This window comes from Apostichopus japonicus, chromosome 12, assembly GCF_037975245.1.
Source record: "Apostichopus japonicus isolate 1M-3 chromosome 12, ASM3797524v1, whole genome shotgun sequence".
NCBI lineage: Eukaryota > Metazoa > Echinodermata > Holothuroidea > Aspidochirotida > Stichopodidae > Apostichopus > Apostichopus japonicus.
Window position 1 is genome coordinate 21,501,365 of NC_092572.1, and position 24,097 is coordinate 21,525,461.

General features: G+C 34.9%; 3 protein-coding genes across 6 annotated transcripts in view; 1 reads left to right on the top strand and 2 right to left on the bottom strand.

Moving 5' to 3' along the window:
- Positions 1–80: 80 nt before the first annotated feature.
- LOC139977870 (uncharacterized) lies at positions 81–4,810 on the bottom strand. The gene is made up of 6 exons (XM_071987570.1): positions 4,689–4,810; positions 3,877–4,010; positions 2,649–2,700; positions 2,257–2,309; positions 1,725–1,770; positions 81–827 (listed from the first exon to the last, which is right to left on the bottom strand). Exons 2-6 carry the CDS (start codon positions 4,007–4,009, stop codon positions 680–682), a joined length of 432 nt encoding a protein of 143 aa, XP_071843671.1. The 5' UTR covers position 4,010; positions 4,689–4,810; the 3' UTR covers positions 81–679.
- A 393-nt stretch (positions 4,811–5,203) lies between these two features.
- On the bottom strand, positions 5,204–12,217 carry LOC139977395 (limbic system-associated membrane protein-like). The gene is made up of 6 exons (XM_071986691.1): positions 12,082–12,217; positions 10,057–10,353; positions 9,472–9,753; positions 8,671–8,988; positions 7,322–7,627; positions 5,204–5,388 (listed from the first exon to the last, which is right to left on the bottom strand). Exons 1-6 carry the CDS (start codon positions 12,140–12,142, stop codon positions 5,204–5,206), a joined length of 1,449 nt encoding a protein of 482 aa, XP_071842792.1. The 5' UTR covers positions 12,143–12,217.
- Positions 12,218–15,728: 3,511 nt separating this feature from the next.
- LOC139977852 (uncharacterized) overlaps positions 15,729–24,097 on the top strand; it is a 63,872-nt gene continuing 55,503 nt past the window's right edge. The window contains exons 1-10 of one of the 4 annotated variants that reach the window (XR_011796722.1): positions 15,731–16,008; positions 16,798–17,109; positions 17,523–17,831; positions 19,696–19,827; positions 22,013–22,031; positions 22,263–22,333; positions 22,795–22,813; positions 23,005–23,108; positions 23,432–23,605; positions 23,785–23,895. Coding sequence is in view for 2 of the 4 variants with exons in the window: in XM_071987539.1 (XP_071843640.1) it covers positions 15,942–16,008; positions 16,798–17,109; positions 17,523–17,831; positions 19,696–19,827; positions 22,013–22,031; positions 22,263–22,333; positions 22,795–22,813 (929 nt within the window). In the remaining 2 variants the exon portion in view is untranslated. Of the gene's footprint in view, positions 16,009–16,797; positions 17,110–17,522; positions 17,832–19,695; positions 19,828–22,012; positions 22,032–22,262; positions 22,334–22,794; positions 22,814–23,004; positions 23,109–23,431; positions 23,606–23,784; positions 23,896–24,097 lie in introns of all 4 variants that reach the window. The other 3 variants (XR_011796723.1, XM_071987539.1, XM_071987538.1) reach the window with 3 other exon arrangements.

A 24,097-nucleotide genomic window follows, 5' to 3' on the forward strand; every position in this document is an offset into this window, starting at 1 on the left:
ATTTATTTAAGTAATAACTTGATGAAGCTCATTGTTTATTTAGAGAGTTTGACAATGAAAACGAAAGTAATAGCATGGTGGCTGATGACGGTTAGTTATTTATTTCTTTACTACAATAGTAATTGATACTAAACAAGTGGTGACAATTGTCCTAGAAAGAATATCTCCTTCAATCAAGCCCTCGATTACTTGATCAATACGTTACTTATTGTTAAATATGACGTTAAAATACACTCTCAATAATACATATGTTTTGTTTTCTGGTAGTTGTGACTGAGTTGTTGTACAACAGTTCTCTTCAATGTCAATATTTCCTTTAGTTTCAAAGTTGCACTATATATTAAATAATCGTCATCCCACATAGCAAACGTAATTTAGCACTCGTCAGGCACCAGGTAAAAGACATGACACTTTAACCCAATCACAACTTTACGTTTTAGTTACATGCCAGCAACAGCCAATATATATATATATATATATATATATATATATATATATATATATATATACATATACTAACAACCGAACTAAATCGCAATGTGGATCATTTAAACCTAGCTTCCTAGCTGATAGCTGAATTAGGACTAAAGCACTAATGCTGCTTATTTCGGACTGACTGAACTATATCCATAATAATATATAATATTTGTCTTCATTTAATGCTTTTCTCTCAAGCGTGTCACTCAGGAAACAGCTCATGTTGACCAATAAGTAACATCTGCTCCTTTGGAATATCATCTTGCGTGGTACCTTCCTCAATTGTAGTGTTTAGTTTACCGATTGCCTCGTAAGCAAAGTCGTCCACACGAAAATTTCCCTTGTCTACTCTATAGACAGAACAACAAAATTGTTACGAATAATCAACTCATTATGATAATGTTTATTATTCTAATAGCATTAACACATATACATTTTATATATACATCAACGTAATACATATCATTTCGTTCAACAGAGAATAGTAACAAGATGCATCGCAAACATATAAATAACCGATTACACATATGTTTATTTTACGTACAATCTTTGCAAGATGGATTTCCACGACACTTTAAATACAAATCGTTGCGTGTGATTGAAGTTTCGGCCAATATTTTGGTCGAACGTGTATAACTACTCACTGTCATACAATCACAATGTTGAGAATGTCTTTTAAAAAGCGCTAACTTTTTAGCTTGTACTTCAGCTAATTACAGTCGCGTTAGATTTCCTGCGCGCAAAAGAAAATCGTTCTCTTGATCAAAATATTGACACGCGAAGTTGAAATTAGATACATGGAAGGTACATCTTCACACAATTAAGAATGAACAGTAGCCTATTTGATCAAAAAGGTGAAAACAACGAAGTATTAAACAGAGAAATGTATGGCTTCTTATATGACATAATTCATCTGAACTTTTATTTTGACACGCATAATGTGTCCGTCTCGTAAATATCAAATTCTCGTCATAACGAGTGCACTAAGCATATACGTAAATGTCTCAAATACAGTAATGTTTCACTGCTGGATGAAATACATATCGTTTAACAGCAAACATTTTCATCTCCAACTATCCTTTCGAGAGAAACGGTGCATATTAGCTCTTTTAACTAGAATATTTCATTCATGGGTATTTCATGTATCACAACAGCTATCCAATATATCTAATGAATTTAGAAATCATCTTTTGTTAATTGTTTCTTAACAACGTTGAAACAAAATGAAACAAAAAAAAAATACTTACTTCGCATATTGCGCAATATCTAGTTCACCTGAATATCCATCTGCAGCTGGTTACATTATGAAACAGAAATTATTGGTGTTAATATTAATATATATTTTCTACTTCTCTATCGAGGTGTTTTAATCAGATCACTGTTTAGAAGTATTAAACAAATAATATATTATCTTAGTTGTACTTGCTTTGTCCAAAACACCTTTCCGCAATAAAGGTACATTCGTACAATGGAATGGTACGTTGGATGTGTCACTGAACAATTTAACTTCGTTAGATTCCTTGGCTTCCTAATCTTAACAAAATACTGTTTTTTTTTTGTTAAAAGGAAAGCAATACCACGATCAGATGGTATGCATTTGAACAAATACCAGCTCCATTATATGAGCAGATGGTCTAATTACTAGCCTTGATTAGTAACATATCCATATATGTATTTTGAATGCTGTTTGACACTTAGCTGGGTGATACAAGTGACCCATTGTGTTAATCATGTACGCTCGTTTGACCCGTTCCTATTAAGCTAGTACATATTGCTTACAAGTTGTATCGTCGCAGGCATACGATAGTTGTCGATCGCTGTCTTCATCGAGGCTACAAATAAAGAAAAGTGGGAACAATTTCAAATATAGAACATATAGTACGCGAAGTCAAAAGTAGATCTCTTGTAGCTTTCATTGCAAACCCAAAGTGTTTTAATCAGATCACAATATGACTATTAAAGAAAGACCTATTTAATATTTAACTATACGATTTTTGGGGAAAAACTAACAAACTATCTCAAATGTTGTAAACCGATAATATAACAAAATATCCTACTTTTTAAACAAATTTATAACTATTATATTACTTCATGTGGATGATTAGAAGAGGAGGATGAGAAACCCAACGTTTATACTGAAATGTCAAGGCACAGTCTTGTATTGTACTCACCATTTTTCATAATCAGAATCGGAATCCAGTTGAAAACTTGTACGGATGTTACCTATCGTAAGATGAAGACATTCATGTGAGAGAGAGCCGATAAACAGTAAGGTACAACTTTGATCTCTTCTCAAGCACCATCGACGCCATATGATACGATTGGTCATATTGATACCTGTTAGAAACTAAATACTACTAAAACTCCTTCCAGACGAAAAGTGCTTATATAGTAGTAGAATGTCCACAAATAAAAACAATTCGATACTAATCCGTATCTCGTTGAATGCAAAGACGGCAGGTTCAGCAGTCAAGATGTTTTAGTGATACACAATGATCATCGGCTCTAGTTTAAGTACATACCAATGCATGCATGGATATACAGGGATGTTAATGGACGTAATTACCTTTACAGGGGATGGCATAGGTTTCCATAGAAGTATCACATGTTACCCTGATAGATTAATGTTGGTGAAATGTTCCAGTAATGAGGATCCATTAGAAACGTGTTTGTTGTTTTTTTTGCGAGATAGTACACAATCATTGAAATTATTGTTGATATATCCCCAAATATGGGACTCCTTCGCAGGCAGTTCTACTTTCAAAGCTTTCATAAAAAAGCCTATCATTAGACCCCAATGACGTCACCCAGCGTGATGTCACCACGGATTACATTTACTACGATAACATATACACATAACATATGTACATGACATATAAACATAACGTATACACATAGCAGACACAACATAACTCAAACGGTTGACCACCAAAATTCATTACTAATAGTCTATGTGTATAATATCGTCGATACCGCTTCTCAAACTTCGCTCTTCGAATGCATATTATGACGTGTGTAATGATGATGAACATGTATACGTCATGAAGCATCCCGTAGAACAGTTTGGGACGTTTCAAAGGATTATTTACAGCGCAAGCTGGCAGTCAAATATCTTAAACGTAAAATTGAGCAGTCAAGTTTAAATGTTCGTGTTTATTACTAACTAACCGATCCACACAGAGATTACAGTAATCACCAAGTGTTGTACCACCGTAAAAGCGTGGCCGTACTGGTAAATCTGATAAATCGTTATCATGTGCTATGATGATAACAGTAAGAACTGAGGATATGTGTAATCCCAGCAAATCCATTTATAGCCCGATCCAGTTTTTACTGCGGTACAAAACAATAAGATATACAGTATATACTGTGTTCCCCGTGTGTATCGTGTCAACGTACCGGTCTTATTAGGTTCATCAGGGAGTTGTCGAAGTGACATTGTCGAAGCCACAGCCGAAGCATGATGTGCACTGACTACATCCGGAAAGATTCTCGAGTTATCATTAGACTTGTATCTTCTCATGGAAACCATGCTAACGATAATAAGTAATGTATCAAAATATAATATAACTTAAAAAAAACTATAAATATAAATTATTGTTATGTAGTGAGTATACCGTGCATTTACAGTTGCAAAAATATTACATGCTAACGCTGTATAACAAGGGTATATATATGGTAGTATATATGGTACTGGAGGTTAAGTCGTTAGACATGTTAGGGTGGCATGTTCCTTCCAGATCGATTGGGGGCCGGGGAAGCGGCCTACATATCAATCAAAGAGCGTTTCAAACATTCTTCACAAATAACATATTGATATTAGTCTCTTGGTGGTTGATTGATGGTTGACTGATATAGCCAGCAATACATATGTGCAACTGCGATATTCGTTTTCTGCAATAAGATGCGAATACGTATGGTTTTCATATCGGGCAGTCACTGCCCCTGTAAGTTGCCAATGATTGCTTAGTGTATATGCACTACTTATGGTGGCACAGGTGCGCTACTGTACACAAATATGACCGTATATATATATATAGATATAATGTTAGATCATTACATTATTGATAAGACTGACCTTGCCAATGATACATTCAATGCAGTAGGAGATTTACATAATATAAACTCCTAGATTAAATTCCAGCTGACATTTTATTAACTTTACCAAGTTTTGTCTGAGGAATGAAATAATGTTTTTGTTGTTCCCTAACCTTCTATAACGGTTTTTAAAATCCACAGAATTTTTGCTTCCTGAAAGGAAAGAAAATGAAAATATTATAATGTCATAACAGAAATAATATTATTATCTACCGGCATTTTTTTGTAAACCAACCAATTACATGTGTTACGAAATTGGGCTGTTTGCATATATGTATCAAGCAACATACTATATTCTCAAGATTAATGCAGCGACTGTTTAATGCTTTTGGCAGACTACTGCAAGTACCTACATAATGTAATTTCTTGCAAGCTGATTAACTAGAAGATCTCATACTGATATTGTAACAGATGTTTCATGTCATAGTTAACAATGGCTTGTGATTATTTCTTTTGTGTGATTTGTGTTACTCTGTGATCGGGATGCATGGGATCCCACTTCAGGAAATTAAAAATGCTAAAATTCTGAGAAATTTTTAGGCTATAAATGTGGTCTTCTTATTTTTATGTCAAAGCACAAGATTGTGTTTACATCAAAACAAATTAGTTTTTAACTGCTAATGTAAGGCTAGAAATGGGGTACAACCCCACCCCACATCCCCTGGATCCGTGCCTGAATGGTTCCGTACCTGGTATGATAAATTGAAACAAACTTACGATAACGCATGACCATTACTGTAACTAGGCCAAACACTGCAAGGATCACAAGTGTCATCAATTGCAGTTTCCACGTAAACGGTCTCGATTCTTGCTCTTAAAGAAAACGTTATTTAAATGTTAATAAAAGACAGTGTCATTGCATGTGTGCCACAGGTAACTTCTGATAAAGCTAACAGAAAGCAGGCTTTACCTTAACATGAATAAGTTCACAAATTTGAATTAGTCGATGGCTTCATAACCTATACCTCATATGCTGTTAGCTTTTAGAAGATAATTCTGATAAGCTGTAGACATTTCAACAACACTACATTCAGTCCAGACCGTATTTCTTCTAACACCATTTTTTGGGTGTAAAACAGACCTTTTACATAACGGGAGTTCACCAATTAATGTAGCTGATCTACTTAAAATGACACAATACATTAGTTCCTCAGATGCAACACAAAATGTCAATAGAAATACAAAAGCATTGTAAAGCTGCAAGCAACATGTAATACCACTTTGCCAAGGCTAAATTACGTTGAGTATCGTCTTAGTTGTTTATATCAAGTGCTATGAATATCTGTCAGTTTATGTGTTCAATTTATAATGGTTTAACATTAACTTTTAGAGGTGTTGTCGGGATTTGATATCATTATTACTTTAGCTTCAATAGAGCATGAAAGAGATTTAGCATTTATTAGAAATTACTGTCTTGAGGAATCGCAATAGTTATAGAAACACTCCTAGCACTCCAAATGTCCATTTCGTCTTCTACTATGATATATTAAGACTCAAATTCTGCCTAAAGTAATCAATCAAAATGAAATAATCGAAACGAAGATTTGCTCATTAAATAGTATACTTCTTGGCCTATGTCTTAACCATAAACATTAATATGTTGTTAACGACAAGGTTCTATTAACACACTAACTTGGGTCATACCACAACCATGTCGATGACAGAATGACTCGCTATGAAGGTTACACATCACGTCAACGGTGGTGTTTCCCTTCTTAGCCACCATCAATAAGTCATGTTTTTTTTGCCTATAGTGACGTGTAGGTTAGTAATTAACCCCACCATTCCCCAACTGACGTTGGCCTCTACCGCCTACCGTCGCACTCGCAGTACTCGCTATTTTTCACCAGCATGTTTATTAAGTTAGACGGTCAGTCGCCTCTGGTATTGCAACATAAACATTTTATATTTTATATGTTGTGTGTGACATAATTATGAGATATTTTGCAACCACCGTTGAACCACATAATCATCATGTAGATTTGTTTCAATATACCTAAAACAATTCAACACCGATCAATCATCTTTTGCGAGTTTCTTTACCCAAACTTGCCTAGACCGTCATAAAGCGATAAAATATGTTACCAACCATTGTGACACTTTATATTCAAGGAAATTACCGTGCAAATTTCACTTTGGATAACACTTTCATTTTCACGTTTATTAGCTAGTTTGAACGGTAAATCAAAGTTGAACATTCTTAAAAAGGTTTTCGGGCGTCACGTAAACATGACCACGCGCACTTCAGAGTTCCTTTAGACAATGAAACGTTCACAACAGTTGTTCCATTCCATTCTACATATTATGGCTGTATAATCTAAACCGGAATGTGGGAGTACAATGTAAATCAATGGTTATTCCGCAGCTAAATGGCCGAGTGGTTCCTACTTCCCTAATGGAGTAGTCAGGGAGTTGGTACGGGAGAGGAAGCTGCAGGGTGATATCTTTCATAGATAGCATCTCAATATCTCGGATGTATCCTGGAGAGTTGAGATTAATCCCGTACAAGTGTACGTGATTATGATATTGTGATGTCCATGTTAATTGTCAGCAATGAAATGTTTTATGCTCTCTTGCCTGTGCATATACTGGAAAGAAATACAGGGGCAGACCCAAGAAGATATAAAAGAGGGTTGTGGCTGACTCTCCATGTAGGGATTTCTAAGCCCCCTCCCAACTCCAAACGCCCCTTTCTGGATCTGCGCCTGTATTATCAGATTTCAGAAGATATAAGTATTATACTTACGTTGTACCGGCGATAAGATGGTTAGGTTAGAGGTTGCTGGTCGACCTATTCCATTATACGCTTTGCATCTGTATCGGCCCTCGTAGCCGTCCTTGATCTCGTCAAATGTGAACTTCCAAATTGCAGTGAATCTTGTCTTGCTTTCAGGAACAGTGGAACTGCGTAAAGTAGCCCATTCACCATAAATTTCCTTCTGTAGAGACATTTCCGCTAATGGATTGGAATAACTTTCACACTCAACGATGAAACTGCCATTTGATGTGAACATATCGGAAGGAGAGGTGAGCATTTTCACTGTCGTGTCAACTGTACGAAGTCAATGACATTTTATATATCATAAAATATATTAAGACTTAACTTAATCTGTAGATTTTCATCCAAAATCAGTGTGGTTACATTAAAATGTAACTATCAAAGTTTGTCATCAACCAATTTAATTTTTGACACTCACAATATCTGAAAATATTGTCTTTCTTTTCACATCCAGGGGTGATATTGGAAATGGATTTTATGTTCGTCTTGTTTCTTTATTGTAAAGGGCCACTTAGGTTTTGATTGTGGTGATATTTCTTACTAAATTATAAGAACAATGTTGTTGAGAAGGTTTGTTGGCAGGAAAACATCAGCTCTTTACATAAACTGTTTCGTTTTATTTGATTGCTTGTAACAAAGCTGATTTGTGAGAAGTTACAATGTCGGTTGCTTTGCAAAGGGATGCAACCACGTAAACATCTGGGAGAATTCACCCCAACAACCCCAGGAGCAATATTGGGGCTCATATCTCCCCAATCACAGCAAGAGATTATTAAAACAAATCCTAAGACATATACAGTTGGAAATTCTTCAATACCTCTTTCAGGTTTGTAAAATATAGCAAAGTTGGCATTTTGCTCAGACTTACACTAATAAACCTTACATAGTAATAATAAATCAAATTTTCGTACAACCCTCTGCAATGTCGCCTCATGATGTGGCGCGCTTCAGACCACCTTGACACTTCACACTGAAGTGAATGAACAGCATCCATCAAATTAGTTCCACTGGCCAGTTATCGATTAGATAATAAGGTTAACTTTAAAAAAAGATCATTGCAAAGAATGCTACTAGAAATATTGTAAACATGTGGTTCAGCTGATGATTACATAACGTTACTGTCTTAAGTTTACTATAAAGTATAACATTATCGAATGAAACTATTGAGCTGCATTATATGTAGTTCAATATCATAGGAACCCTTCGCAAGACTGAACGGTCTCTTGTACACCACACTTCACTTCCATACTCTAATGTTCATTGGGCTACAATTGGAGATTTTGAACAGGGACTGTAAAGTGACTTATAAAACTCACATGTGATGTTCAACAGTACGGCATCGTAGACAACATTTCCAACACCGTTGCTCGCTTCGCATTTGTACAAGCCATAATGATTCCTTGTGATGTTAGCAAACCAGAAATGCCTATTTACTGTAAACTCTGACACGTTTGCTATTAAGGAACTATTCCATTCAGGTAAGTCTATCCTTCTCAATGGACTCTCTAATACAACGTTTGGTCTGGGATTACCTTCTCCTGTACATATAACCAATGCGTCTGTGAATTCCCGTAATATACAGGTGACCTTTGAACAAATGACACTATCGACAGAAGCAGTGACCGTCGGTTCATCTGTCGAGGAATGAAAAATAGACAGAAAAATATAGCTGTACATGTCATATCGTCTGTAGAAACATTTTGTCTGCTGACATATGAAACCATTCATCTTTAGTAACAGGTCCATTGCACACATAACGAGCAATATTGACACATTATTGTTCTACTTAGGATGACACAACATAGAAGCCAAAACATCTACAAAGAGGAAATATGTCATTTTTAAATCAGCAAAGTTTTACCCTAATTATTAAAATCATACTTATATAGCACGCTTCCCTTTTGCCAATGATGGGCGAACTTTTATTCCAGCTGAAATATGTTCTCCATATTTACAACTTGTCTTATGATACAAAACAACGATGGTAATTTTGGAATACTTTTCAAACTTTCTTGATTAAATTCTGTCCGCTGAGATGCTTACGATTGTTTCCACCTTTTAACGGACGCATTTTGCATTGATCGATAAGCATCCACACAACGTAGTTTGTAACTTACAGAAAACATTCAAAGAAGATGAAACCGAGAGATGCAATCCATTTTGAACTTCACAAATGAGTGATTTGTCGTTGTAAACCCGATGACTAGTCAGATCTACCACATCACAATATTTATAATCCGAGATTTTCTGGACAGAAGCATTTTGCTTAATATCATTCAAAATGCTTGTATCAACCTTCCACTTCATCAGAGGTTCCATGGTAGATTCCACACAACATAATGCGTGTATGGCATCTCCTTCGACTGTGTCACTGCTCACATTGAACAAATCAGGCTGCCCTGTAAGTAAAATATAATAAAATATATAATCCAGTTTGTTAAAACGTTTGTGCAAATATAATGTCTTACCTCAAATTGTCAGTATTGCTCTAATGATATGTTACTGTAAAATATAATAAAATATATAATCCAGTTTGTTAAAACGTTTGTGCAAATATAATGTCTTACCTCAAATTGTCAGTATTGCTCTAATGATGTGTTACTGCATTTAATTTGCATATTCGTAAAATTAAATACGGGAAGCTATGATTCGGATTAGGGTAGTTAGTTATTAAATTATTTATTTATTTTTTGAAATGTTACCTTGCACTTGAAGCCGGATCATCCCTTCTTCGGCATTTCCAGTATAATAGTACGTAGTGTGGGAGTAAACTCCATTATTCTCTAGTGACGCATTTGAAATCTTCAATATAAGTGCCGATTTCTCTTTCAATTCTGCATAAAATTTTCCATTAGTTGCCTTAAAATGATTTGTTCTATCGATCCTTAGAAGTTGGACGTCATCTTTTTCAAAGACCGCAAAGCTAACCTGGCGTGTAGTACTCATAGGCCATTCGATTTCAGTGTCACCATTAATCAAGACAGTATGCACCGATAATCCTGTATGATGATAAATTAAACTACCATCGTAATTAAATCAAAGAGTTTGTTTCATAACTATATCTTAAAAACTAGTTTCAATGGATTAGGGATGTATTCCGTACAAGATATCTTGAGAATATGCCAAGTGTATATGACAAGTCTACTAAGAACTTTAATTTGGGACATTCTTTTAATCTTCCAAATAATCTTTAGATATACTTTTAGGCAAATAAGCAGTTGGAGAAACCAATGCTGTCATCATACCTTAGTTAATATACTTCACAATCCTCTATTATCTACCAATTTTTAATATGAGACATATCGAAATCATAGCACTTTTCAAAATTTCGACATTTATTGAAAAATGTAATTGTTTAATGAGCTAATTTATCGCCAGAGAAAGTTGAATTATTCAAATGATGATCTTGAATCATTGCTAGTATACTTATAAGACATGAAAAATCCAAGCATCTATGCGAGAGCTTTGCTACTAATAAATTTCCTTAACTATTAAACACTTTGCGTTACCCTTTAATACTAAAATGAAATTTTTAATGTAACATTACAAAACCATGAATCATTAAAGTAACTTACTGGTATTTCACATGCATTCTTTGACTATTATTTTGTTCACTTTCGTCTTCGACAGATAAGATATTTTCGAGTGTTTTCTCCGTGACGTAATCAAAATATGACTTAACTAGCATTGTTTTACACATTAAACATATGAAGGTAAACAAATGGTAAACTTAGACATTCCAATTGTTGAAGACATTGCACAGAGACAGAGTGGCATTCCCCTAAAACCCTAGTCTTCAAAGCGGGAATCCTAACTTTTTGGGTCGCTATTTTTTTTTTTTTAGAATTTCGAAAGAATTGTTTCGGTGAAAAGAAAAGGGAAAGGTCTTATGCAAGAATTGAAAATAGTATAAAGTAGCACATATTTCAAAAGTGGAAGAGTATAAAAACATTTTGTAACTAGGACCCTGAATCATATGAACATTTCTCAAAGGAAAAGAGGTATCTTCTACCCCTGGAACCCTTCTTAAGTTTTAGGGTCAATACGGAAATGTTATTTGTATACACGGGCCAAATACAACATCTAGGCCAAGGTTTTTCATAAATCTAAACAATCACCTTTATTTTCTTTCACTTTGTTCATCCCACGCACCGTAATAATATAGGTGAGTGTGTTTCTCCTTTATGACGATATCAGGGCATTAAATGGTGCTCAGAATATTATATTTAAAAACGTGAATTGCAGTTTGTTTCTTGTTGTTGTTGTTCTGTTTTGTGTTGATTGTACACAAATACGTGATAAACTCAAGTTTGAAGATTAAATAACATTAACAAGTTGTAAACCTTTGTAATACTGCAACATATAGATGCAATGTTATATTGTGAAATACTTGTCTACTTCCCTTTATCTCTTAATGTCAATGATATGGCCTACTACTACGAAGGATAAAAACAATAATGTTGATGATTTATAAAGCACAGACAAATCCACCGATAAGGCGCATCACAAAATTATAAAGTGCCCTGCCCAAGCACACAACGTAACGAGCTGGCCAGGACTCGAACCGGCAAACCTTACATCACAAGTCCAAGTCCACTTGACCACAACGCTCCCAGAAGACAAGTTAACACATTAACAAAAATGTTTCGTTCATTTAATTAAAACTTGTCGTATTTCTATTGTTTTAAAATAAAAAGCCCTAACAGAATTGAAATAGAAACACTTACCTAACCCTGTGTTCGCTAGAGCACAACACAAGCTTATTAGGACAAACCTTCTCATCGCCATGTTTGCTGTTGTTTCTTTTTCACGTTAACCCTGTCCATTCTGTGTACTCGAGTATTTTATATTGATTCTGCTAATCATGCGATGAAAGTAAGCAATTAATTATTAAAGATACAGGCATCGAGTTTTATAGATCACTCATGAAAATGAATGAGTTTTTAAGTGTGATAAGACACGTTTCAGTAAAGTTTAAGTACTATGTGAAAGACATAAAGTTACCAAAGGTTTATAAATTAGGTTGACTTTCTTTGTTTTCTTCCAAAGTAAAAGCACTTTAATTTTTTTAAGTACTTTGAATTGTTTCAATGACGTTGTATAAGATAAGAGTTACTTTATGTATAAATTTCATTCTTTATAGTTTCGTTATTAAATATATGTTCAACAATTTCGTCGTTCTTATAGGGAGTATATCAAATATTGTGTCGAATTTGTCAATGTGTAATTATGGGAGCACAGCAGGTGGGGGAATGTCCTCGTAAGCATTATAGAAGCAGGATGTACTCTAAAGTCGTTTATCTGTTTGCTTTTACGTTCATGGGTATAAATATCATGCTAAATTTGCCCAGGTGTGTGGCCAATTTGACATCGACATTGGTACGACTTTTGATTTTCACGACAGTGTCTGACATCCACTCCTCTACCCTCAACCCCACCCCACCCGAATGTCCGCCCCTTACTACCACAGCAACGGACGGACGAGTGAATTAAACAGTTTGCTACTTGTTGGTAATTGTACATCAAAATAGTCGTTGCAAGTATTGAACATAACCAAGAACATATTTTAATCTAACGGATTTATAACCAATCCAGTTGATTCCTGATAACACCCTGCATGGCATAGCCAATGTTCAGGCTGACACAGCAACTAATGCACATATCCCACAACCGTACATCAATAATTACTACTTTGTTTTCGTCACACTATAACAACTGCAAAGCATTTTATTAGTTCCAAACTAAGACGAGAGAGAATTGGGCGAGTGGACAAGGGGTCTATGAAGATGAGCCAAGCCTACAAGATAAAGTATTAAGGTACTGTACCGTTTGACTCCAGTGCACACCTCTTTTTAAATTACGCCAATTCGTCATGCTGAGAACGAAGAAAGACCATTTCCGAGTACATCATGTTCAGGGACGTCATGTTAGAATCGCGTGTTAATGAACTGTCACTTAATGGTTGGTACATCAACTACTGTTCATGTCCCACAGTCGTGCATGATTATTACTACTTTGTGTTCGTACACCGTAACATGTGTTACATGAAATGAACTACGTAGTTACTGTAACAGCTATGAGGGTGAGCGCTAACCACAGTACCCTAACAGTTTCATCGAAGCTTTCATACGAGTGTACCATACAGCGTGGTCCATTCCAGGAATAATATAGTCCAACATCGAGAAAGTCAACAAGAACAGACCATTACGGTAACATTCGAATAAAGCTTCTCTTCCTTGAATAATAACGATAGTTAGAAGATATGAATTAAGCGCCTTTCAGTTAGAAATTCATTTCAAATCAAGAAATCGATATAGTATCAGAAATGTTAAGAAATAATCGTTTTGAACATTCGTATGATGATATAAGGGAAATTTGCGATAGTGAGAGCATTAAATGTTATTTCAAAAGAGAGCGTTGATAAATTACAACAAATCATCTCTCCTCCCTTTAAGTCCTACCTATGACAATACTCCTGCTTTGTTCAAGAATTGTGGCATAGTCATCACCTATGGCCCTGTTAAATCATGATGTATAAATTTCACAAATCAAAAAGCTGATCTTAACAGTCTCAATTATCTACCAAAACTTTCTCGTCTCAAAAATACGCTTAAGCAGTGGTGCACTCGTGACCCCACTCCTATTGGCAGAAGTTCTGATTAAAAGTTTTGCAATCTTTCAATTAGTTTTTCTCTTCTCTGTTCTACCAAAACCATCAGAGTATTTTATGAATGACTTAAATAACAATCTATTAAGTTTTATATGGGATGGGAAACCAGATAAATTATGCGGACGGTTCTCCGCCATCCGTACAAAGAGGGGGAAATTTAACATTATTAATGTTCGCCTGTCCTTATATGCAATGAAATTCGCTTAGGTAAAAATATATTTAAGTGATATCGATACTGCATGAACAGTCTTTTCAATTTGTCATTGAAACGTTACGGAGGTACTTATCGTTTCGTTCTAACTTGAAGGGTACTGATTTGGTCTTTTTTTTCTCGCTGGAGTAAGCTTTCAGCTTCAGTGCCTTCTGCTTATTTTCAAAATCATTTGAAACAACAGCTCGATTCATATTGATAACGCTACTGTCGTTAATGGAGTGTTTTACTCTGCTGGTATCAAATATGAAGGATATCTAGTTAATGATAATGGTAATATTTGGCTTTTGCTAATATTGTTTTTATCGTGTTCGGGTTACGAAAATATGTTAATACCAGATTAGATACTTACATTTATTCTTGGTACAAATCAGCTGCTTTTTAAGAAAAAAGGACACAAGTTCCTTTATGTACATTCTGTAAGTTAGAAGATGAAGATATCCCTTCTTTTGGCACTGTGATAGGGTTATGAAGTTCCGGAATGCTATTTCTTGTTGTTTTCCTCAACACCGAATAACTTTGAAAATTATCTCTTTTGGATTTATTGGACAAACCTATGAAACAGTATAATTTTTTTCTTACTTCATGCTAAATATTTCATTAACAAATGTAAAATGCAGGAAATAAATCCCAGCCGCGCTCATTTTGAAAGCACTGTGGATTTTATCCTTAGTATTGAGAAACACATTGCACTTAGAACACAGTTTCCATACGTACAATTAATATAAAGATATTGCAGGTCTAAATGATAGTATATAACAATCTATCGTTATGTATATTCGTTTATCATTCTCTATTTACATTTTTAAAACTGTTTCTGTTACGTTTACATGTATATATGCTTAATGAAAAGACTGAAAATAACTGAAGCCCCCTCTCCCCCCAAAAAAGAGCGTTGATGTCGATCTCGCTGAATTTGTTCAATGGCTTAGTTTTACCCTTCATGTCATTTTATCAATGGTTTGTTTCTCCCTATTGAACGCTTCGATGGAGATGAAGAATGCCCCCTCACCTCACCAGCATTGCAAAAGCTACTGGTTCTCAACTAATCAGTGTTTATTCTAGATCAGTCCAGAGAGTCTCTTGCAATATGTCCATCGATATTGTGGTTACGACTTACGTACCATTTGTATCCTTAATTCGACTTCTCTTGTACGTCTTCGTTTTTTTACCATTGAAGTTTTCATCATATTCAAGTCTTCATCATGTTTCGCCCATGAACACTGAATTTATTTTTAAACCGGTTGTCAATCATTAACTTTCGTATAACCCCAAGCATCCCTGAAGGACCTGGTAACAGAGTGTATATGCCCAATACGTAGTGTATATGAACAACACATAGTGCGAGTTGCGTTGCTGAACGGAAAGTAATACTACCTTCAGCTACTGCACCTTTAGCTTCTACTGAAATGAAACTCTAAAGTTATACTTTCGATTATGTGATCCTGCACTTGGAACAATTATCAAGTATATTTAAAGCCATATCAGCCAGTACTTATAGTAGTTCAATGTTCTTTTAATGGCTTTGCAGTTAGGCTTAAAAAATTAATGTCTTAAACCTATATAAACTTACGCAAACAGATATCCGCAGTATAGTATGAAGTTAGAAACACAAATCGCAGAGCCTGCAAATAATAGAGCAATAGCAACAAACACAGAGCGTTTATGAAAAATTAAGCCACAAGTAAGCTAACATCTCTCATAGGATGGACATATCATCGGGGATTTGTGGATACTGTCCAATTCTTTTCTGTTTATTTTTCATCTTTGCTGGTAAGTATATTTGCTACCATCACCTCTTTCAATTTCTTTACTACTATATTAGTCCTGTATTGCTCTTTAGTCATTTGTTGCTATATTAGTCTTTACGCTATTAGTCTTTAACTCCTATATTGGTCATGTACTGCTCTATTTGCCCTTAACTGATATATTAGTCATTTACTGCTCTATTAGCCCTTTATTGATATATTAGTCGTTTGCTGCGATATTAGTCCTCTACAGCGATATTAATCATTTAAATGCTATATTTGTTCTTTACTGGCATACGTTTGAAATAAAGTGATTTGATTTTACCTTGTTTGTGACTAGCGTGTATTACCACAATTATAGTAGTCCTTAACTATTCTTTCTATTCCTTTTTATTATTCTATTCCTTAACTATTAGTTATTTACTGATATATTAGCCCTTTACTGCTGTATTTATATTTTAACTGTATATAAGTACTTCACTATTATTTGAGTCATTTACTGCTCTATTAGTTTTTTTACTTTTTAATTCGTCTTTAACTATTCTATTAGTCCTTTACTGCTATATAAGTCCTTAACTGCTATATTAGTCCTTAACTGCTCTATTAGTTCAATGTGCCCACTTAATGTGCCCCTTAAGCCCACCTAGTAGTTATCTGTGTAAGCAACTGAACCTGTTATTATCAATACAACTGTGATTTACAATATGATAAAAAAACATCACCCCGATCTTTTGCTTTTACTGATTCATGAAATTATGACGACACATTCAAGATAATATGAAACATGTGTTATCTATCTCGATTATTTTCGCAGATTTTGTGGCCGCAGTCGTTTCTAAAAACGAAACTGTTGCATTGGGAAATTCAGTGTCCCTTGCATGTGCTGTTAGTACAATATATCAGACCGTATGGGCAGTAAAGAGAAACGTTGTTCCACCCAAAATACTATCCTTGAGTGGCCAGATCTTTGATAATAAGACTATGGAACTGAAAATTGCTTCCATCTCTGATTCTAGTTCATTTTCTTACAATCTCATCATCCTGAACGCAACTCTAGATATGGAAGGAGACTACGACTGCGCGGAAGGAGGAATGACAAAGTCGTCCGTCTTACTTAGTGTGGAAGGTATAGTGCGTATTGATTGAAATATATGCAGTTCTAATTGCAAACATAATTCATAGTTTATAAAATTGTGAAAGAACTGGTTGTTATTTTGCTCATAAATACCAGTGACCAGTCAGTTTTGTGGCAAATTAAAAAACGTTTGAGGGGAAAACATACGTTTGAAAGAAAGTGATTTTATTTTACCTTGTTTGTGACTAGTGTGCATTACCACGATAACTTTAATGTGGTATATAATATACCATGGCATCTAGCTTAATTCAAAGTCATTCAATCGAAGGAAACCTAATTTTCCGATAACCTATCCCATAAATTGTCCGATATTTCTACCCTTTATGTTATAATAGCGTCATACAGAGAGCGTTCCAAACCACTTTCAGTCTTTCACATTTAATGTTTTTTGTTTTTAATTGCAGTTCCTCCAATTGTGACGTTAAAAATTGATAACGGGAGTCACGTTATCAATAATGGTAGCATTAATGTTAGATTGAATCAAGAAATTGTCATCCAATGTGTAGCAGAGGGAGGAAGGCCTCTTGTTTCTCTTGGGTTGGAGATAAATGGCAATCCGGAGGTTCACGGCATCGCAGTAAACGAAACACGAAATGCGGTCATTAGTACACTCTACTATAGACCGAGAGAGGGTGATACAGTGATATCATGCACAACAAGTGGACAAACAGCAATACCAGACATCAGGCGTCAAACTAGTTTAAACATTGTGTGTAAGTAGTGCTATTGGCCTGTTTATAATTCGAGATTGAACCCACCTGTTCATTTCGTACTTATGATAAGCCGTTTTAGTTTTTATTATGTATGGCAAGCCGTTTTGGTTTTTATTCTGTATTAGATGATATTACTAATTATTTGATGATATCAGCAATTCAGTTCTTCTGTGCCTTGTTGTAGCCACGACCAATCTGACCGTACCGGTACGCGTACAGAGTTTGTTTAGTGTATGTACACTGCTTTAGAAAAGGCCTGTTTTACGTTGTACTACTACAACTACATTGATCAAAACAACTTAGCTATGTACATACAATGTAGGCTTATGTACGTATGTATGTATTATGCATACAGACTAGGCCAGTTAAAGTTTCCCTTTTGCCGCCAACAGACTAAAGTGGGGCGCTGATCCTAAAAGTAAAGTTTTCACCGTTGAATTACTGATATCAGCAATTGAATATGTGATATCTGCAAATGAATTGCTGATATCATCAAATAAGACATATCTCTATATCAATTGGTGATATCATCAAATCGTTTGCTGATATCATCAAAGCATTTGTTGATGTCATCGAATCATTTGCTGATATCACCAAATCAATCGCTGATATCATCAATTAATTAAAGATATGTAGAATTTCTGATATCATTAATTGATTTGATGATATCATCAAATAATTGGTGATATCAGCAATTGAATTGGTGGTATCAGCAAATGTATTGCTGATATCAGCAATTGAATTGCTGATATCATCAGGAACCCCTTCACTGATGTATCATTTAACTTCTCACTGCGGTGTCGAAGTTTAATAATTTACCTTCGGGTGTATTATGCAGTAGATATACAGTTTCTTGGAATGTTATATTTTCCTTTCACTGATAAAAAATTCAAATTATTACTACAATTCACAAACTAGACAATATTAAATCCTAATACTTTCATATTTGCTTTTTTATAAGAGCCACGCAGATTTTTAACACTTCCTTTCTTTCTTTTCCACTGGACGAAAACTAACAATGCCCTAATTCACAAATCACCAAAAAACAAAACAAGTTCTTACTGTTTTGTTAGTTTTTGTCTGTTGAATTATTTATTAATTTTGACAAACCACGCTGTATATACCAGTTCATTAACGATTCATTAACGTTAACCATAGCATACATGGTAAGTAAACTGGAAACTGCCAAACATTGTGATGTAAATATTGTTATAATTAATATATCTTATAGGTCTATACCTACCGACTTCAGTTTTGTGATACGACACATATCAGTCACCGTTCATTTTATTAAACGGTAATTAACTTTGCAACAATTTTTATATTTTGAAGATTACGTGATTAATATTAATTAATAATAGCAGGAAGACTTGAAAATTTAACGCCAGCGTGATTTAGGGATCCAACTGGATGATCCAGCTATATACACCTTGGAGAGTACTCCTAGTTAGAAAAATATTCCACCCCTCTACTTTTGAAGGCGACCGGACAGCCACCACCACGCCCGTCTCACACCCTATTCCTTGATTAGATACAGGTTATATAATGATAAAGCTCGTCAAGTGATCATTTTGCAATCAAATTACTAATAACTCTAAGAAAGTAATCATTTCAATTGCAGCCAAACTTCAGAGAGAGAGCTTAACATCTTGATGTTTTGGGTCTCTAACATACCGTGATTCAAACTATGTTTGGCTTTCTACATCACGTGACGGGAAAGCTCAAGGGTATCTTACCTGATGTTGTATATGTTCTGTTGCATGTGATGCATGTTTGCTCAAGTTAATTCACGAAAGAACTTGTGTAAATCCACCCTGTGAATATATTCACTAATTAACAATTAAGCGTTTTTATTTTCCCACAGATGTGTATGACGCAACCACCGTCTTACCAAAGCAACTATCCAGTCTCTACACTATTGGCATACCCATTTGTTCCGTGGGCGTTCTGTTAGCATGTTTACTTGTGTTCACTTGTATATTTTTATGGAGGAAAGGTAAGGACTATTCATCAGTATATGACATCAGGATGTAGTTAAGCGGATTTTTTGAGATACGGTTATATAGGTATCTCGCTTTATCCTTCTCCTTCTCCTTCTCTTTCTCTTTCTCTTTCTCCTTCTCCTTTCCTTTATATCTACCTTCTATCCTTCTATCATTTTTAGCACAACCTAATTGCCTAGATAAGTACTTAGAAAGGCGTAAATTATGTTCTAAATACTCCTCATATTGCACCATTTGACCCCTACATTCTTTCTGTAGATGACCTACAGACACTTTACATACCTATATGGGAGACGGTTTAATAATCCTATAAATCTTTTATTTGCCTCTAGTCCTCCCATACAGGTTCAGGCCTCCAATTTAATCATTTTGAATCTCCACCCCTTATTTTCATGTTGTCTTAGTTATTCGTGAATTTAAGAACACGAATATATATATATATATATATATTTACAAGTATATATAAGTATTTATATACAAGTCATATCGAAAACAAACACAGACACCAGGCAAATAACCTGTAATTGCAGAGAAAAGAGCGACTGCCCCTGTCCGGGGGAATGTCTCGCCAGCGATATAATATACAAAGCAGAGGTCACTACTGATCCATAGACAGCCGTGTTTATCGGTCTGGCTAGTGGAAGCTTTTAGGCAAGGTACAACAATCACACCAAATCTTTCCGCAACGAACGTTACCAACACTAAACTGAGCTCTCAAAACATATCTGGGACTTGAAAAACAAAGAAAATCGATCACTTCATTTCTTGGGAAATCCTAAAGCACTCTAAGACACGTTAGCGCAGCTCCGACCAGTGTAATCTCTGTATGGAAGAAAAATTCTTCAAATTAAGAAGCAGAGCCGAAAAATGCTACACAAAATCAAAAAGCGTACCGAATTTGTGTCCAAATGTCGTCATGGCAACCGTTCAAATAAACCCACTGACCGCCTTGAAGGAAACAGTCGTACTTGCAAGAAGTTGCCTGATGATCGCCGCAGTGAAAAAAACTCAATATGTAAGTGAAACTGTTAGTTGCATATATATATAAATAATATATAAATAATTATCAACACACCAGACAAATTTCACTTCACGACCGGTTCGTCCTTTTGGGACTCATTAGGCGGCGAAGGCAGGAATCGAACCCCGGATCTTGTGTCGCAGACAGAAGTTCGTACCACTCGAACACTGTGATTCTACTGGTTTGTGAATGCGCATATACGTGCTTTATATAACTTGAATAAAGGCACCAAGGGAGTACTCTGTAAAATCATAACACCTGTGTAATACGCCCTCATTGACAGTTGGGTGATTGTGGCTGGTGCAGTTTGGTCGATTGCCAATGGCCTGTTAGTTTGTGCTTGTTTCACAATCAGGAAATTTAGATGTAGGTATAAGAATTGTACACGCATTTGAACTTAATATTATTGAAACTATGAAAACAGTTCAAACTATAAAGGTGTTTTGTTTTACAAAAATCCTCAGGTTCTATCCATTTAAGAAAGGAAAGATCATTGAATAACATTAGGAAACATTATCAAGAGGTAGACATAGAAAGAGAGTTTGGATAACATACGGTATTTTGCATAAATAACACCGTACAGTAGTATAATGAAAATGAAAGTTCATGCAATGACATTAGACAGAACGAAAGTGTTACCATGTCACATTAATAAAATGAAAACGGTCGTACAGTAAGTATCTTCAATAACCGCAACACTTTACGATTGTTACAATGAAGCATTGGTAACAATACATAAGCTTGACATCTGGGTTGCTGAATTATTAAGTCTGATCATGTGATGAGAAATACAGGCTTATGAATAATAATGCACAATAACCTTTTATCATGTTTGATCATATAATAAATGTTATATATGAGATTAAGAGGGTAAAGGAGGAAAGGTTGGGTTGGGTGGGGGAGGTGCTTTTAATCATTATATATATTTACGCTTGCAGTTATATGCTTCAATGTGAAATATTAAAGTAGAGTATCAGCCGAGGAGACATCGTTTTAGACCAGATTGGTGTTCTACTTTGTTTACCAAACATGTTTGAGGGAAATGATCATTTGAGTTTTAGTCATTGTGTTGTTATCTTATAGAGCTTCTCTATCATCGATGGCCACTTTAGAAAGATTTAAACACCAAACTGTATAATTTCTTTCTTTGCTTACAGTGTCAAGGAACCAACGAAGGTGAGTCTTGGGAATAGGATATTCTACTGATTGCTACATGTGACCAGCTCCACTCACACACCCACCTTCCCATCCCCCGTCTTTCCTGAACCCGGTCCCTGCATTCGTTACTACAATTATGGTTATTTAATATCTTTACTGTATATAAGAGAGCCAATGGAGTTTTGAACATTGCTTATACAAACGATAAATGATTTTTGTCCCTTCAATTTTGTTTCCAATTTGGTTTAGAAACCAGAGTGTCATCTCAAGTCATCCAATGAAAGTACTTGATAAAGGACCCTCAGATATCGATCAATCAAGTAAGGGGTATTTTGATTTCAAGTCACACTTTAAATAAGAGTTATCACATAATACCTTGTATAGGTTCCATATTGGATAACATGTTACGAACTGGTATATTACTGTCATGTTAGAAAACATTTTAATATATGACAAATTAATAAGAGACATTAATAAATTTAGCCTTACAGTAACCTTGTTAGTTCTAGAATCAATGTTAAATATAACAACATAAAATGTTCTGTATTTCATTGATATTATTTAATGTTGCTGTAATGACATTCAAATGCATAACTTAATACTCACTATATTCAAACATTAAAATAAAAATATGTTTACTAACTATTGTATTTTTACGAAGTTATATATCTTTAGCTTCAAAATATTATATATTAAAGTATTTATAACCTTGCAATACTTTAATGCAAACGAAAACAATTATAGACAATGAATTTAAGAAATAAATTTACTTCATTTACAGTCAATCGAAAAGGAGGAAGGTAAGCTTTAGTTATCAATTTAGTCTAGAAAACCTTGACGCTTTGAAATTGAGAGTATCTTTGAATGCTTAAGGTATTTTGTATTTCGAAATTGACAGATAACTTGCATTGAAATATTTTATTTTTAAGTAGCACCAAGGTGTATAATGTTGCTAATACACCCTTGGTATGAATTTATCATGGACGGTCAGGGCTCTTTTCGTCGTTTATTTCTGTACAAGGAAAAAATTACCAGAGATACCTGTTGACGAGGACAACTCGCAGAACCTGCACCATTCTGAAGGAAATGAACCTAGTAAGTTTACTCAAAATAAACCTAATTTTAAAGGTTTGAATCAATGAAGGCAATTACGGAACTACAACATTTATTACACACCGTAAGTAGAGCCCAGAGTACGTATAACAGGGTACTTATAGAGAGCCGGTAAAATAATGATATCATTATTATTTACTGAAATAGTACGTATTAGTGTTTAATATGTTGTATGTAAATGTCCTTCCAAAGAAAAGCATTACGTGTAATCATATTAGACGGCGACTTTTGTTAAATTTATAATGGTAACGATATGTATACGTGATGAATATTTCCATTACGATTTTTTTTATCATATTTGGCAGAATACTATTCAGATGCAGCAGATGCGATTCCAGAAAACCATGCCCAGATGTTGAGTGAGAAAGATATTTCCATCACTATGAATATTAAAATGGGAAAAATTTACCAAAGATGGATGGGATCTGTTAACCTTTCTGATGAGACCAATAAGTATGTTGTAATAACAACACTGACAGGTTAGTGATAACATTCAATATATATAATCCAAGGGTGATTTCAACGTCGGAGTCAGAAATTGATAAAGGCAATCATATTTATACCGTTTAAATATTAAGTGACCTTGTGCAACATTTTGATATATATATACGTTAACACGCTTTAATTTATTGCTGGCCTTTTTCTGTCATATTTTCAGAAAAGCTTATTAGAAAGAAAGAAATTCATTGGGAGGCGTTCATCAGAAAATGTCTCAAATTGCCAACATCAAACCATCTAGCGAAGATTGAAGCAATGTCTGTCCAAAGCAGTGAGTTTACATGCTTTGAAAACGTACTAATAAAAAAGATAGAAAGTGAATCTAATCAATTTCATTAAATTCTCGGGTTATGATTTAGCCCCACTCAGCCCTCATCGGGCCTGATGAGTGACAGTTTAGGAAGATAAGGATTTCATGGACTGTCTGGAGTCGACATGATCTTCTCATCAAGTCAAGAGTAATTATATATTGT

Excerpts from the sequence above, each read along its gene's own strand:
- LOC139977870 (XM_071987570.1), bottom strand. The coding sequence starts at position 4,009 with ATGGTTTCCATGAGAAGATACAAGTCTAATGATAACTCGAGAATCTTT. Across the intron at positions 2,701-3,876 it reads TGATGAACCTAATAAGACCG|GTAACATCCGTACAAGTTTT; the intron begins GTACGTTGACAC and ends ATCTTACGATAG. Across the intron at positions 2,310-2,648 it reads GATTCTGATTATGAAAAATG|CCTCGATGAAGACAGCGATC; the intron begins GTGAGTACAATA and ends CTTTATTTGTAG.
- LOC139977395 (XM_071986691.1), bottom strand. The coding sequence starts at position 12,142 with ATGGCGATGAGAAGGTTTGTCCTAATAAGCTTGTGTTGTGCTCTAGCG. Across the intron at positions 9,754-10,056 it reads GATCCGGCTTCAAGTGCAAG|GGCAGCCTGATTTGTTCAAT; the intron begins GTAACATTTCAA and ends TTTTACTTACAG. Across the intron at positions 8,989-9,471 it reads ATCTTCTTTGAATGTTTTCT|ATGAACCGACGGTCACTGCT; the intron begins GTAAGTTACAAA and ends ATTCCTCGACAG.